Genomic DNA, 17,499 nt, shown 5'->3' on the forward strand with positions numbered 1-17,499 from the left:
TGGTCAATAAATAGTTGATGCAATGCTCTTGTACCCTTCTGTAACCTTTTCACTGTTCCATGAATATCTCTCATTGCTTTCGAGATCTTTATCTTTATTTGACTGATTCAGTAGCAGCTGCAGGTTTGTAGCATCATTTCTTGTCACTGGAAACTTAGTCTCTTTTGTTCAAGCTGGGTAAATCTTGGACTAAAACTTGGGACTTTCCTGAGATCTTTGTCATCGTTTCATGCATAAAGATTCCCCTGGGAACAAGTCAATAACATCAGAGAGTGCCAAACCATAAGTACATGAACTTGGAAAGTTCCAGTTATTTTTGTATGCTCAAAATGTTGTTGAATGATATGCATACTTTGTCGATCATCATTATGCTTCTTTTTGGAATCCAACACTTGAGAATGGAGAAGCAATTGTCTGTCAGTTTTTCATTTTCATTTCTTATTTTCCACCACATGCAATAGGAATCAAGCAATGCTCACTGTTGTCGTTTGGGTGGCTTAATGTTTTGGAAATTTTGTGGAGGTGTTGTTCCGCTTCAGCTGCGAGGGGACTTCCGGAGTTTTGTGTCCGTGAGAGGCCCTAGCACCACAAATACAAGGGCGTGCAATGACCACTGTGCCCCTGCCTGGGGGTGCATGCCCTTGTGTGTGGGTGTATGGGCTTCTCATGGATAGAAAACACTTGCCCATTTTTCATATAATAAGGTTGAGATATAATTGGTAACAAAAAGTTCAAGGGGCAAGTGTTTTCTGTCTGATAGTGGTCTCTTCGCCTCCGCCTCAGGAAGGGCACGATGGTCATCGTACGTCCCCTATATCTGTGGCCAAGGGGCTGCTCTCGGATAGAAAACTTATGTCTCAAAGTTTAGTCTCATGATATCTTTTGTCCAATATGCACTATCTTGCCTTTTGAGCTAGGTATACGATGGTAATAACTCGGTATGATAATTTGGTGAATAATCTTAATTTTTTTTTTTAAAGGCAATGTTTTCTATCCGAGAGTGGCCCTATGCCTAGACATAGGAGTTCACCTCTCCAAGAGAGGCACAATGGTAATTACACGCCCCCTGTCTATGGCACAGGACTGCTAGTGGACAAAAAACTTGTCCCCCTTTTTTTTTTTTCAAAAGATTCCTATCAAGTTGCATGGCGCCTCTACTAGAGCAAAGGTGAAACGATGGCTACACCCCATTGAAATACAAAAAACTCACACCCATTGATGCCTCCATAGTCTATACTCCATTGGCCCGCACTGATGTTAAGCCATGACCTAGCGACAGTGTTCAATTATACATGGGTGGAAAATATTTTAAAATAAAGAATGAAAATAGTTGCAATTTGTAACGTCTTGGTATTAAAATTTAGAACTCATGCCTCATATGGTCAAACTAATCATGTTTCCTGAAATTTTTATCTTGTTATCAAGCAATAGATTTTCTTTTTTTAATTATTTTTAAGTAATGGAGAAAATGATGCTCCATGGTAGTGATCATAGCCTCGGGCCAAAGGAGTGACATTAGGACGTATGCTTGGGTCCTCACTCCTCCCAACCATGGATTACTTTTTGGTTCCTAGGCTCTATGAGAGGTGTCCAACCTGCCTCCATATGACGAGCAACGATATTATAAGATCAATAAGCAATAATGAATCATGTCAATTCAAATCTAAAACTAGCTGACTCGAACAATGATCAGACAAATACTTCCTTCCACTAGGATACCAAACCCGGTTGGCACCATAGTTAGCAAATTTGGATTCGAGAATTATTCAGACGGAGAATTATTCGGAATAATTCGATTGATTAATTTAAGGATTCGGTCAAAAAAGCGGACAAAATAAAAATCGGAGTCGGATTCAGATTCGAGAATTATTTGATTAAAAAAACAAAAGTTGGGCAAAAAATTCGGATATTATTTTTATAGTTTATTGTATATTTTTTATTTATCAAGTTATTAAATTGATTTGTATACTTAGAAAGAGCAAATTACTTTATACAATAAAGTAAAAAACTATAAAAAAAAAATTATCATTGAGCGTGGAAGCAATGGTTATTGTAATCCAATTTCTACTCATGAAATAGATTAGGCCTCAAAAGAGTGAAAGCAAGATTACAACTACAATAAAACAAATAAATAAATTGACCACAAAAATTTTCACTATCATTTTGCTTGGGTTCACAAGACTCATATTGCACTAAGACGCACTAATTTTTCAAAATTAAAGCAACAATATAAAAGAAGGTTGATTGATACGGCGATATGAATCTGTCCTAGTCCCTCGGAACCTCAAATTATCCATCAAGGCTTGATATCTTCCCTATCTTAGGATGAACTGATGAAGTTATGAGAATAAATGAAACAAAGAGTAGATTCGTACGATTGTTACAGAAGAATTAGGTGGAGAAAAAAAATGGGAAGAAGGAGGCGAAAATTTGTGGGAGAAGAAGATGAAAAAAAATAAAAAAACTATTTCGGTGGTGGGTACCGTGGGTTTCATATATGACGTTTTGTTTTTTTTTAAATACTGTTTAAGTGTATCGAATAATTCGATTTAATTCGGTTCGACCTGAATTATTCACTTTTTAAATTCAAATTAGTAAAAAGCGCATTTTTTTCGAATTTTATTTTTAATTCGAATTCGGTCCAAAATTTTTATTTAATTCAGAAAAATTCAATTCAACCGAATAATTCACGAATTATTCGACCGAATTGATAACTAGGATTGGCACTACGCAATGGACTTCATAACACTAGAACCTTTCAATAAAACTTCTACGTGAGATGACTTTTTTTTTTTGGTCAAGGACTTCACGTATTGGTGATCCACTAATCTCTTTACATAGATGTGCCAACTAATCTCCACATTCTTTATGCAAAACATAACATCCTTACTCTAATAAATAAGTCCCTTCTTTAATTTAATAACCAAAAAAACAATGAAATGGGAATCTTGGCTTTGGCATCGTCGGTATTCGCTGTTACTTGGACCAGTGTCTTCTTCCCTGACTTTCAGGCTCAGCCACCCTTCCTTCTCTCTGTTTTCTTCTAACACTCTCAACAATGGAACCATCAACCCGTCACTGTTAGGGTTTCTCTTTACCTTTACAGATTTGATAGAGAGAGAGAGAGAGAGAGAGAGAGAGAGAAGGGTATACATTGATAGAGAGATATGGGTCAAGGGACCCAGACAGCTCAAAAAAGAAGTGGAGTAGCTGGTGGTTCCCTTCCCATCACCACCTCCAGACTTAGCGGCCGTACATCTTCTGGTTTACCTCGTGGCCGTCAAATTCAAAAGACTTTCAACAATCTCAAGATTACAATCGTTTGTGGCTTCGTTACTATTCTTGTCCTTCGTGGCACCATCGGCGTCGGAAACCTCGCTGGCTACGCCGACGCTGAGGTTGAGAACCAGAACCTCATCGAGGAAACCAATCGAATTATAGCTGAGATTCGTTCTGATAGTGATCCTACAGACCCTTCTGATTCTGAAGCTGAATTCAACCCAAATGTTACCTACACTCTTGGCCCCAAGATTTTCGATTGGGACCAGCAGCGCAAGAATTGGCTCCAAAGCAATCCCCATTTCCCCAATTACGTCAATGGCAAAGCTCGGATATTGCTCGTTACTGGGTCTCCTCCCAACCCTTGTGACAACTCAATTGGTGATCATTACCTTCTCAAGTCCATCAAGAACAAGATCGATTACTGTAGAATTCATGGGATTGAGATCCTTTACAATTTGGCTCATCTTGATAAGGAGCTCGCCGGTTATTGGGCTAAGCTGCCTTTGATTCGACGGCTAATGTTGTCACACCCGGAGGTGGAGTGGATCTGGTGGATGGATAGCGATGCCTTGTTTACGGATATGGTGTTTCAGATTCCTCTTTCTAAGTATGATCAGTATAATATGGTAGTCCATGGTTACCCGGATTTGATGTTTGAGCAGAAATCTTGGATCGCCTTGAACACCGGAAGCTTTCTCTTCCGGAATTGCCAGTGGTCTTTGGATTTGCTTGACGCTTGGGCTCCTATGGGTCCCAAGGGACCAGTTAGGGATGAAGCGGGGAAGATCTTGACTGCTAATTTGAAAGGGCGGCCGGCATTTGAGGCCGACGATCAGTCAGCGTTGATATATCTTTTGATATCCCAGAAGCATTGGATGGAGAAGGTTTTCCTCGAGAATTCTTACTACTTACATGGCTACTGGGCTGGTCTAGTGGATAGATATGAGGAGATGATGGAGAAGTACCATCCAGGATTGGGTGATGAGAGATGGCCATTCGTGACCCATTTCGTTGGTTGCAAGCCCTGTGGGAGCTATGGGGATTATCCAGTGGAGAGGTGCTTGAAAAGCATGGAGAGGGCCTTTAATTTTGCAGATAATCAGGTTCTGAAATTATATGGATTTAGGCACAGGGGCTTGTTGAGTCCCAAGATCAGGAGGATCAGGAATGAGACGGCAACTCCTTTGGAGTTTGTAGATGAATTCGATATACGACGATATCCTGTTCATCGAAGATCTGATCCATAGGGCACTTGCGTAACATTCTTCCCTGTTTCATAAATTGTAAGTTAAATGTATCCTTAGTTTGTGGATTTTGTTTGTTTTTGTTTCTACGCATAGTTGCAAATGCTTTGCAAAGCAAAAAAGTAGATTCTTTTATTAATTTTTTTCTATTCATGATTTTCTCTGAGACACTTCAAGAAGTAGTACTTTATGATTCATTTACATCAATACTTCTTTTGGATAATCTTAATATTGTGGATGTATCTCTCTCTCTCTGCTTCCCTTTTTTCTTATTTTGGATTCATTCATTCACTCCAGATTGTGTCCTGCTCTTGTTTGAACAAAGAAAGGTTGAGCTAAAATGGGGAAAAATATACCAATCCTGTTTCTGGTTTGAAGTTTCAGTTCATGAACCATCACACTGGTTTTGCCAAAAATGCATGTTTGCTTTGAAGACAGATTGTCATTGTATTAGAGAACAGAACCCAGGATTTGTACAACTTCCCTGCATCAAATGAGTGTAGAAGTACAACAGACCTGTATCACTTCCACACAATTGAGGGCCACTAATGTCTGTAGATTAGTAGTATACGAGTATGGAGGCTTTCCAGAAAAGCAATGTTAGAGAAGTTAATATGATATGTATGTTCTTTGTTTCATCAAATGACAATCAACCAGAGAGGCCCAATTTAACAATTCCATGGTTTCAGTTGTACAGTCATTCCTCTATGTTTCATCTTCATTGTTCATAGAATATGCCACCATCTGCTGCTAGAATGTGACACCAGAGCCTGGGCTACAGTCTCTTATGCATCTACTTGCTCAACTCTATAACCAAGGAAGACTATTCCTTGGTTGCTCTAGTGGGTTTGATCCTTGATTCTGGGGAGCTCTCAGATATGATTGTTCTTGCGAATCTGTGTCCTGATTTCCACATTCAGTGTTGCCCATTTATTTGGGTTGGTTACACAATGGTTTCTTCATTCTAGATTCTCATTTCATGGGCCAGTCCTTGTAAAGTAATCCTCTGTACTTTGATTCAATTGATAAAAAGCAGGGCCAGGTATTCTTTTGTGTAGTCTTGTAATTTCAGTGTTAAAATGGTGAGAAAGGAAGGGGTAAGGCATGAATTCTTAAATTTCGTCAGTCCAGAAATAGGCAAAGCTACCGTTTACTGTAGCAGGAAGATGAAGCCCTGACTTTGGGCTCAATTATCTAGTAGCTGTTAGACTCATTTATTGTGAAAAAGAAGCTCAATGATTGCTAATAACTGGTGAACCAATATCTTATCCAAGACCTGGCAATTCAAAAGTAGTGGAAGTTAATTCAGAACTTTAGGCTTTTTTAATTTTAATTTTTTATTTTTGGGATTCAGCTAGTTCTGAATTATGAATAACAAGGGTTCGAATAGGAAAATTAATGAACAATCATGAACTTGGGCGTTTTGTATTTGTTATGGGCAAGAGATCGCCGCATAGTCGTGTGGCCTCTGCATCAGTGTGGGCCCAATGTTAGTGTGCACAAATGCATCAACATGAATGAGACTTTTACTTTCACCAGGGATGGGGCAAGAATGCCGCGAGCCACAGGGGTCACGTGATCAGGCAGTTTTCTATTCATTGTTGGGTTTGGTTATGAATTATAAGGGAGGAGAAAAGGAAAGAACAGTTGCAACTTGCAGTCAATGAAAAGGGCTCAGAAAGGAAAGATTTAAGGAACAATCACACACTTTCCAGCAGCTCAAGCTCGCATCATTGAATTCCATTTAAAAAAAAGGCTCAAATAAGTGAATCATTAATGGTCCGTCGCTTCTCATATTTACTGGTACAGTAACCCTGTTTTCTTGGAGGCCTTGGTACTTCAACTTATAGTAGACATACTAGGCAAAAGTGTTTGTCTTGACTCCTGATGCAGGGATTCAAAAAATTGGATCAAAATCAATAGAATAAGTTTCTTCAGACTGAGAATCCACTGATGTCAATCCTGATTAACCCTAACTAATTCTTTACTACTGAATCCGACTGAGTTTTACATTTTTCATGGCTGTTAGCTTTTGTGATTGAGGCTATTGTATTATCATATTTGCTTTCTCAAGAAAGGATGCTATTCCTCACCAAAAAAAAAAAAAAAACAGATGGAAGAATAGCTGAATTAGTAGTCTGTGCTGTACCTTGCTAATGCCAATATCTGAATGTGACTTTCCAAGATCAAGCACGATTGGTTTTATGGCTTAAAACGTTTCATCTGTGATCCAAGGTGAAGAAAAAGAAGATTTTTAGGAGGCTCTAAGACTGTCAAGTATAACAGGAGCAGAGAAAAAGGTCGTGGCATGGTTCTTCTGCTTCCATATAGGTGGACTGAGAAAGAGAGCATTGACCATGTAATAAGGGAGGCTGTGTTGCCAAAGCGGCTGATCGGCAACAGTAAATCAAATGCAGTGTAAGAAGCAAAATTCATAACTGAAAAAAGATAAAAAAATTCACAAGGATAAGAAGGGCTCCGATGGACTAGACAACATGTACAACGTCATTTTTTTTTATGGTAGAGAAAATGAAAGTATTACAGAAAAGTACTTTTTTTCTTTTTTGGATAGTAAATTTTTTTTAGGTCAGATGACATTGAGCTTAAAAAATAATACGAAAAACAAAGATAACCAGAGACACAAATGCTTATAAAACTTCCGACAACATTAATTTTATGGCTCATTTTTCTTCATTTTCAGTGAATAAGCTAATTTTGCAGGCTTAGAACTTCCAATTGAAGTAGAGACTGGATAACCAACACTGAAAACCCCACTCTGTTTGTGAAACTGTATGGGACCAATCACCCTTTCCTAAGTACAGGGACTCTGTAATGGGCTGATAATACTTCATTCATTTGGGCAATTTGTTGCGAGAGCCGACTAATCTTCTGCAGAGGAGAACATAAAATTTCAATATCTGGATAGAAGTATGTGCACAGAAACTAGCAAGATAGATTTTACTTAAATGCATCATCAGTGGTTAACTTTTGCCAAGAAAGAAAAAAAAAACAAGGAGGTGGCCACAATGTTTCTATAAACACATATCAAAGCAATTATATATGAAAGGAATTTTTTACTTCCATTACTCATTTTTTCATGAACCTCCCAGTAACATGGAAGCACAGCTATCTAGTCGTTCTACTGGTTGCATAGAAAGTTACCAATCTAAGAGAATCCTCATTTAGAGAGAACAGAGATACAGGAGGACATCAAACAAAGCTGCCCCCACCCATTCCATTTTCTTCTTTTGTGCTTTTTCCTTTTAATTTTTGTGATAAGTAATCCCTTATCTTTCTCTCACTCACAACGCAGAAGTGCCTTTACAGTTTCTGTCCTCATGAAAGTTTTTTTTTTCGACACTAAAAAAAAAAAGGAATATATGAAAACAGTTGCTGGAATCAGTTTTGCTTCACCCTGGAAGCAACAAGTGATGGGAATAATCAAATCACCCACTCTAACAAGACTCAGTTGAGTTCTCTTTCGTTTCATTAACTTCAACATAAAATGGCCACAAGTATTAAAATAAATGGAAACTATCTAGTTATAAAGATTTTCTCATAGGTAGTAAACAAAGGCAAATAAAATTTTTTACAGCGGAACTCACCATCACCATCTTATCTCCAACATCCATAAAATTATGTGAAAGAAATAAATTTCCCCTACTTTATTTTACTTATGGGCATTTTATGTTGAAACAAATGTATAAAATTACGTAATTGATATTTGGCTGAGGTCTTTGTCCTATGAAACCATACGATAACCAATTCACACTGTTGAGCAACATCTGACCTCAAGGATTTTTTAGGTTTGCCCAATCATAAGCGATATGAAATACCTTGCTTCACAAGTGAACTACTCGTTCAATGGAACCCAAAGTTAAAGTCTGCTAACAACCTCACTAAGATTTCATGGCTAAGCAACAGGTGGTGAGACCCAACATTATTCAGGATCTTCTTTTCCTTGGGAGATTACATTGGGGATGTTAATGTTACTGCCACTGTTCTTCAGCTCTTGTTATTTGGGAGACTTCGGCCTTAAAGTGGGAGTTTGAATGTACTCTTAGTTGAGTTATTGAAATGAAGATGCTATTTATCAAGGGGACTGGTTTTCATGTATATATATATATATATATATATTGCATATGAAACACAATTAACACTTCAACCATGGACTGTTGGATAGCCGCACAAAGAATTGAGTATTCCTATAGAAAGGCGGAAGAATTGACCGTGTTTACACACAACCAAATATGCAACCTTTTCAACTTTAGACAAAACCTAGGAAAAAAAATTTCATATACATCCCCTGTTATAAAATAGGCAAAGTTTTATTACTGCAAAGCTGGTCCAGATCTACTCAAAAGTCCATGATCATTTCTACCCAAAAAGAAAAAGTTTTATGATCATTGCTTTCTCACTGGGACTTCTTATTTTTGTGTAAGAGGGGAGGGGGGTGGAATTGAAGAAGTAGAAGGCTATGGGTGTATATCTTGGAATGTTCACAGTTCAAATTTGGACAATAACAGAACAAGGTATTTGGGTGGACCTCAACGAGTCCTGTTCCCCCAAAAGGCAAAACATGTCTCCCAATCCCACAAGTGTGAGCAGGGAGGATTCAACTCGGAGCCATTTCAGCTGAGTTACAAATTTTATATCTTATAAATTTACCAGTGAAACGATTTCGAGCTAGGCTACCTAACAACTCTCATCAGCATTTCCACAAATAGGTTAAAGGCTGGAACTTAATTAACTCAGAAAGCAACAAATTAACCATCTAAATTCTGGATTTCAAACGTCGAAGATCCAAATATGATCAAACAGTAAATCAGTAATACACAATAATCAAAAGCAAGCAGAAATTCAAGATCATTAGGACCAGCAGAAGCAAATTATTTACGAACATTCCACGTACCTGATCCTGCTCTTGGATGAGAAGTATCAGTCGGTCCAGTTTCCCCAACTGGATTCTTCGACGCCACCGTCGTACCCCCATGTACAGCAACGACGACAAAAGCGCCGCTGCGACTCCGATGGAAGAGGAAACAGGCCAAAAATTTCCCCTGATGATAATACGAGAACGGAGCGAAGAAGCAATGCGGAAGAAATTGGAGCACAAGAACTCTAACCCAAAGCGCAATTGCTTCACGATGTCCCCTGCGACTCGGAGACTGGAATCGGAAAGCCGAGGTGTTGGAAACTCTAAAACAGAATCAGATGGCGATGGCGTTGGCGTTGGCGTTGGCGACGGCGATGGCGATGGCGATGGCGATGGCATTGGCGATGTCGATGCTTCAACCTCTGATTCTGGTTCTTCTTCTGATACTAATTGTTCTTGTCGCCCTTGGAGGTGATCTTCTTGGAAAGGAATGTGTAATCCTTCGTGGTTGCTCGGGGGAAATATGGAGTAATCGTCGGCGGATTGAGTCTCCCGACGCAGCACCACTTCCCATCCTGTCGAAGGTGGCTCCTCTTGGACATCCGTTGAAGGGAAATTATGGGTTTGGATTGAAGAAGACAAAGGAAATGATGATGGTGATGATGATTCGAAAGGTAATGGGTAGATTTGTTCCCAATCCTTGTAAGGAAAGGAGATTGAATCTTTATCTTCCTCCATCTTCAGTTTCAGTCCATGACTGTTATAGAGATCGGTGGAATACTCGATCAAATGCCCTTTGATTGGACTTACTCTCGGAGATTCTATTGTTGCAGCTAATGTTCGGCACCAGTGGTTCGTAGAAAAGCAACTAGCCGTTTCATTTCAGTGCCATATTGTGGATAATGGATCTTCGAACTTCGATTAGTTACCAAAGAAAAAAAGATCTTCGATGTTTTTTGGGCGCCAGTTAACCATTCCCCTCGCAAGACATTTTGGTAATTTGGTTGATATTTTGGTTGGTGCCACCGGACAGACAAGCAGATAATCACATCCTTTATTTATTTATTTATAGATATATACTTGGTCGCGCTAAACACAAGGACTTGAAATTATCATTCTCCCAAAATTTTCATTTATTTTGATGCACTTATATGCGCGCTCTTATTGGTTCTATACTAATCTTTATCAAATGAAATCAAAAATTTCATTCATGTTGATGACCTTATGCATATTTTCATTGGATCACATAATAGTGATCTCTTGTCCTTTATTTATTTTGTTAAAGGAGAGAGCATTTTCTATATATAAAAAAAAAAAAAAAAATTATCTTGTACCACCTCTAATTTTTTAACTTATATCTTATACTATCCTAGTTTGTCAAAAATATCAACCGCACCCCAAAAACACAACACCATTAACTTAAATTTTGAAACGACCTTTTTGACCCTGTTATGCATAACATCTCCCCTTCCTTGTAACTGTGACAACTCTAAGAAAATGCTGCGTTAATGGATTTTTTTTTTTTTTAGTAAAGACGTTAATGGCGTTCTTTAGATCATTGAAAACCTTATCAAGCCCCCATCACCAACCTTGTTATGTCCCTCTATAATATCGAAAAAATTCCACCGATCTATCTATTAATCATTGTCGCTCTTTATGTAATCAGAAGAGGAACCTCTAAAATTTGGAGGAGACGTTAATGGCGTTCTTCTCTCTCTCTCTCTCTTCTTTTTCTTCCTTTTTTTCTTCTTAATTCAACTCTTGATCTGATGTTGTCTTCATCGATTTTCAAGTAACGGTTACACGGGTGGTAAACCGCGAGCTATGACTGGAAGATCTGGTCTTTATTCAATCTCTCTCCAGAGATGCAATAAGAAAATGCAGGCGAGTCTTTAGCTCCATACTGTACAGTAGAGGGGAACAACCAATGGGAGTTGAAAGCAGAAGATGCACTGAAATCGAACATTGTGGATAGGAAAATAAATGAGAAAACAAAAGCGGCAGAGAAGAATGTGACGAGCCATTTCTTCTCAGCTGCCATGGTGGTCCAATTTGCCGCAGGGTCATCGAATTAGGGCTACTGTCAGAGCAAATTGCATTTGCTTATGTTACAACTAGCAAAAATTTTCAAATCACTCGATCCTTTTTTTCGTTTCTTTCTCAGTTCTTACTATGTAGCCATTGAAGTGGGTCTTGCAACGTAGAATTACAGGACACCAAGCCCTAAACCTTAGATTGGGGAAAAATAGGTTGATTTGGGGTTTTTTACAAAGAAGGGTAAAACAGTAAGTTTACCCTTCCTCAAGGATAAATTTGTTATTTATGAAATAACAACTACACCACATCATCACTTAACGTTTTCCCTCTAACATAATGGATTTAAATGTAATTTAGTTAACAAAATGGGGATGCACGTGATATTTCTAACAAACTAAGGTTGTATAAGACACAAGTTAAAAAATTAAGGGTGGTACAAGATAAATTTCTAAAAGAAAAAAAAAGAAAGAACGTTTATTGTGAGAGGCAATAACACATCTTATAAAAAAAAAAAAATAACACATGAATTGAAATGCATTGAATGTGGGAATAAATGCATGAGAGAATAATAGGCATGGACTAAACATCCCTCCCTTTTTAAGGAATTGACGAGCCATTATTTACTCTTTACCACACACACACACACACATACACACACACAAAAAAAAAAAAAAAAGACGAGCTATTATTTACCCAAGAAAATTAATATACATTGGGAAAAAGAGTGCAAATTGGTTGCACACTTCTACACTGAGGCACAAGGGTGGTGAAAAGACCACCTTGCTCTCTAGTTGGATGCTTGTGTGGCTTTCTTAGTTGATATGTGCAATAGCCTTGCAACTTGAACTAGGTAGTGATCCCTAGCCTATAGATACAATATCCATTATAACCTTATATCAATGTGTTTATTCAAAACTTCAAATTGAATTTATTTTTTTAATCTTAAAAGCAATCACAACATGACCAAAAAATTAGGAATTATGAAAAAAAATGGTTATTTGTTTGGAAGTGTGGTCTACACTAGTGTTCTTTGTGTTTATATCTCTCCTCCCCAATATAAATGGCATAAAATGCCTTTTCACAAGGGGAAGCATATGGCCTCCACCAGTGCTCTCTGTGTCTATCTCTCTCTTCCCAAATAAGGGACAAAGATGTCTATCCACATGGGAGAGCATGGCTTACAACCAATGTCCCTTTATCTCTCTCCCCCAAAAATAAGGTGTGGAGATTTTATTTTTATTTTTTAATTTGAACCAACGTGTTCGGGTCAGCTTACGTTCACCTGAGCTAATCCTTGGAGATTTCTTTTCACACGGGAGAGCTAATGTAGGTCAGGTTCCTAAAGAGAATTCCTTTTCTTATTATGAATTAGAGAAAAAGAATGCTACCCGGTTGTGTGTGTCTATGTCTATACACAAGCGAGCATGAAAAGACTATGTTGCCACCTTACAATGCCTCTTATTGATCTATACATTGGCACAATGACTATCCAAGCAGATAGTGTTATCTTGCCTTATAAATCAAGTTACAAGTCATTTGTAACTAAGTTGGTTACATTCAAACAAACCCTACTTTTGATGTTTTCCTTGGAATCCTATTATTTATGATTAGTTTGGCTGTCAAGAAATGAATAGAAAAAAAAAAAAAAAAAAAAAAAAAAAAACTTAAACTTGTAAAAGAGGATAAACACATAAATCAATTATTGTCTTATAATAAAAAGATGTCATCATGATACAATTGGTTAATGTGTCAATCTCGCTCCTTAATTTTAAAATTTGTATGAATAGTTAAGTCAAACTAGATACCCTCTCTTTCTCCAGCCTAGCCAAGCTGTCTGTCTATGAGAAGCTGTGATTGTGAAGGACATAAACTCTCTTGCTTCGCGCTGGTACGAACACGTTTGGAAAATCCTCCGAAAAACACGTATACCAACTTCATGCCCGATCGTCCACCCAACCCAATCTATCCCATTACCATTCTTCATTCCCCTCTCCTCTCTCCGACTGAGTTGCTGCTTGCAGAGGGCTCCCTCAACCCCCTTTCTCTCCTGCAATGGCCATGTCCCTTTCTCTCTTAGCCATTGCAACCCCTTGATTCATACGGAGAGAAAGATACCACCACCACCAGCACTGCTACAACTACTACTGCTACACAGTAGTATATACATATGACTATGGGAGGAGATAAACGTAGTCACACCATCTCCTCCCTTTTCCTCTTCTTTTTCCTCCTTTCCATACCTTATCCTACAATTGCCAGAAAGAGTAGTGTATCAGACAATTCATCATCTTCTCAACATGTGGTGAAATACTCTCCCGTCGACAATTACCTGATCGATTGCGGCTCCCCGGAAGCCACCGTCTTCAGCGATGGCCGGTCCTTCCGTTCAGACGCTCAATCGGCTTCTCTCCTTTCCACCTCTGAAAATATACAAGCATCCGTTACATCCCTTTCCAATTCCACCACCTCCAATGTCTCCTCTTCTCTTCTCTCTTCATTGCCTCTCTATAAGACGGCAAGGATCTTCGGCGACGAATCCACCTACACCTTCTTCATCTCTCGCACCGGCCGACATTGGATCCGTCTCTATTTCTTCCCTCTTCCTCACTCATTATACAATCTCACAACTGCCACCTTCTCTGTCATCACCGATTCCAATGTCCTCCTCCATGATTTCTCTCTCCCAAACAATTCTTATGTTCTCAAGGAATACCTCATCAACGTCACCTCCAATAGATTTTCCCTCAAATTCCAGCCCCAATCGAAATCCATAGCCTTCATTAATGCCATCGAAGTCGTATCCGCTCCCGACACGCTCATCACCGACACAGCCACCACCGTCTCCCCTGCCGGAAGCTTCAACGGCTTAAACAATTATGCCCTAGAGGTTTCTTACCGTTTGAATGTAGGCGGACCACCTTTAACACCCTATAACGATACCTTAGGGAGGACATGGGAGCCTGACTCGTCTTTCATAAAGTCCCCCATATTGGCCCAGAACGTATCGGTTTCTCCCAAAACCGTCGAGTACCCGTCCACCGGTGCTAGCCCTTTCATTGCACCCAATTTGGTGTATTCGACGGCGAACGAGATGGCGATGGCGAATGTCACAGAGCCAAATTTCAACATCACGTGGGAATTGAAGGTCGACTCGACCTTCTCCTACTTGATCAGACTCCACTTCTGCGACATTGTCAGTAAGGACCTCAATGATCTCTACTTCAACGTCTACGTTAATGGGATGACGGGCGTGGCAAGCCTCGACCTCTCCACCCTCGCCGGGAGCCTCCGCACCGCTTATTATCAAGATTTCGTGGTCAACACCACCCAGATCGTTGATGGCAAAATAATGGTGGAAGTGGGTCCGGCTTCCAATACCGCTGGATCGGGAACGCCCAATGCCATTCTCAACGGCCTCGAGGTCATGAAGATGAGCAACGAAGCCAGCAGCTTGGATGGCTTGTACACCCCCGATGGGTCCTATATGGGGTCCACGTTCACCAAGCTTAAGATAGCCGCAGCAATTGGACTCGCCATGGGTGTGATGGCCATGTTGATGCTGGCCACGGTATTCGTTAGATGGCAGAAGCGACCTCCGGATTGGGAGAGGCGAAAGAGCTTCTCATCATGGCTACTCCCTATCCACGCCACTGGTCATTCAAGTTTCATGTCCAGTAAGAGCTGGTCACGTGGAGGGTTAGGGTCAAAGAGTAAGAACAAAAACGGAAGCAAAAACGGCAACTCGGGCCTTTACTCCTCCGCACTCGGACTCGGCCGATCCTTCACCTTCGCAGAGTTAAAAGAAGCGACTCGTAACTTTGACGAAAAGGCAGTCATTGGTGTTGGTGGGTTTGGTAAAGTGTACCTCGGCGAGATCGGCGAAGATGAAACCAAGCTTGCCATTAAACGTGGGAACCCGAGTTCGGAACAGGGCATTACCGAGTTCCAAACCGAGATTCAAATGCTCTCCAAGCTTCGTCACCGTCACCTTGTTTCGCTTATCGGGTACTGCGACGAGAATTCGGAGATGATACTTGTGTATGAGCACATGGCCAATGGTCCACTACGTGATCATCTCTACGGCTCTAATTTAACCCCATTATCATGGAAACAAAGACTCGAGATCTGCATCGGTGCTGCGCGAGGGCTACATTATCTCCATACAGGCGCGGCGCAGGGAATCATCCACCGTGACGTCAAGACTACTAACATTCTCCTGGATGAGAATTTCGTCGCTAAAGTTTCTGATTTTGGGCTGTCCAAGACAGGACCAACGGCTCTCCAGACCCACGTCAGCACCGCCGTGAAGGGCAGTTTTGGGTACCTAGATCCCGAGTACTTCCGGCGGCAACAGCTAACGGAGAAGTCTGATGTGTACTCTTTTGGGGTTGTGCTCTTTGAGGTTTTGTGTGCGAGGCCGGCCATTAATCCAGCACTGCCAAGGGAGCAGGTGAACTTGGCGGAATGGGCGATGCAGTGGCACAGGAAGGGATTGCTTGAGAAGATTATTGATTCTCATCTACAGGGAACTATAAGCTCAGGGTCGCTGAAGAAGTATGTGGAAGCTGCGGAGAAGTGTTTGGCTGAGTATGGTGTGGATAGGCCATCCATGGGAGATGTTCTTTGGAACTTGGAATATGCTTTGCAGCTACAAGAAGTGTCGACGAAGATTGATCCTCCGGAAGATAATAGTGATCTCATTACTTTGCAGCTACGAAGGGAGAAGGACCAGAACGATGACCATGCTTCGACGACACCGGCTACTGTTGCCGTTAATGATGATTCGGGGATAGTTAATTCTACATTGTTTTCTCAGATTGGAGGGTTTCAAGGAAGGTAAGAGTGGAATTCAGATCTGGTGGGGGTTCTCTCTCCTGTGTCTTGGGAGAGTAGAGTGATAGGAGATTGTGGGAGCAAGAAATGGCAATTGATTTGATTGTTTGTTTAATTAGAACATCTAGCATGTATATGATGAGTCTATGTAGGATTTCAGTTTATACTCTACAGTTCCAAATTTCCAATTGCTTTTTTTCTTTTTCCAATGTGTTTTTTTTCCCCCTTTCTAATTTAATGATTTCTTCTACCAAACAAAATAAAAATAAAAATTAATGATGTGTTAAATGATCAAAAAGATGGAGAAAAGAAATGCAATATTCACGCTTATAATCTCCCATTTTCTTGATATATTCCTTATCAAACTCTCAATTAATTTCAATTTATACAAGGGCTACTTGGGTTTGTAGTCAAATAAATAGAATCTTACAAAGATTTTGAAAAAAAATAAAATAAACATAATTAAGAGGGTATTAATTTGTGAAATCAAAGGGGATCTGGATTTTACCAAAAAAAAAAAAAAAAGTGGGGATGTGAATTATTTCTTTAGTTATAAATCTAAATGGTAGCAAAGTTTCTGCAATCCTGGAAGGGGTGTCAAACCCTAACCCAACACTTGCCCAGTCCATCCCTAATGGACCTTGATTGGGTTAGCGTTAGCCTAATCATACTAGCTTAACCCGGTACTATTGGTTACTTTTTTTTTTTTTTGTTGGTGAATCTACTGGTTATATTTGGTTGCTTGATCTTGATGTATTGCAAAGATAAAGACCAATATTTTCTTATACATGTAGATTGTGGAAAACAAAAGGTTTTTTGCAAACCTTTTTTTATAAGTATCCATTTATAATTGTTAACATATTTCTATTATATGTACTTAATATATATAGGGTTGGGTAGGGTTGGGTTGAGATCTCAATCCAGGCCCAACCCAACCCAACCCAACCCAACCCAACCCAATCCAGTCTTGGAAGTGAAATTCTCAATCCTTACCCACCATGTATGCTAAAATCTCAATCGAAGCCCTATCTTGGTTCAGGGTAGATTCAGGTTGATCGGACTTTTTTGACATCCCTAAATCCTGGTAGCAACAAGATTTTGACCAAACACGAGGAGGGGTTTATGAGGTCAAAGAATTTCGTACTCCACATCATAGATTTAAAAATTAAATTTGATTGATAAGGACACCCGGATATCAATTGAGATAATACCAATATCGATGCACTT

The 17,499-nt window shown here is 39.7% G+C and overlaps 3 protein-coding genes across 3 annotated transcripts; 2 read left to right on the forward strand and 1 right to left on the reverse strand.

Annotated features, from left to right (window-relative positions):
• Positions 1-2,866: 2,866 nt before the first annotated feature.
• On the forward strand, positions 2,867-5,129 carry LOC122075835 (probable xyloglucan 6-xylosyltransferase 5). Its single transcript, XM_042641004.1, has 2 exons — positions 2,867-4,565; positions 4,824-5,129. The coding sequence occupies exon 1, from the start codon at positions 3,168-3,170 to the stop codon at positions 4,527-4,529; it is 1,362 nt and encodes a 453-aa protein (XP_042496938.1). The 5' UTR covers positions 2,867-3,167; the 3' UTR covers positions 4,530-4,565; positions 4,824-5,129.
• A 2,065-nt stretch (positions 5,130-7,194) lies between these two features.
• Positions 7,195-10,400, reverse strand: LOC122075931. Its single transcript, XM_042641155.1, has 2 exons — positions 9,439-10,400; positions 7,195-7,415 (listed from the first exon to the last, which is right to left on the reverse strand). The coding sequence occupies exons 1-2, from the start codon at positions 10,138-10,140 to the stop codon at positions 7,329-7,331; spliced, it is 789 nt and encodes a 262-aa protein (XP_042497089.1). The 5' UTR covers positions 10,141-10,400; the 3' UTR covers positions 7,195-7,328.
• A 3,212-nt stretch (positions 10,401-13,612) lies between these two features.
• On the forward strand, positions 13,613-16,453 carry LOC122076281 (probable receptor-like protein kinase At5g61350). The gene has a single exon (XM_042641601.1). The coding sequence runs from the start codon at positions 13,613-13,615 to the stop codon at positions 16,277-16,279; it is 2,667 nt and encodes an 888-aa protein (XP_042497535.1). The 3' UTR covers positions 16,280-16,453.
• The last annotated feature ends 1,046 nt before the right edge of the window (positions 16,454-17,499 follow it).

The sequence above is a fragment of the Macadamia integrifolia genome, chromosome 4 (assembly GCF_013358625.1).
Source record: "Macadamia integrifolia cultivar HAES 741 chromosome 4, SCU_Mint_v3, whole genome shotgun sequence".
NCBI classification, from domain to species: Eukaryota; Viridiplantae; Streptophyta; class Magnoliopsida; order Proteales; family Proteaceae; genus Macadamia; species Macadamia integrifolia.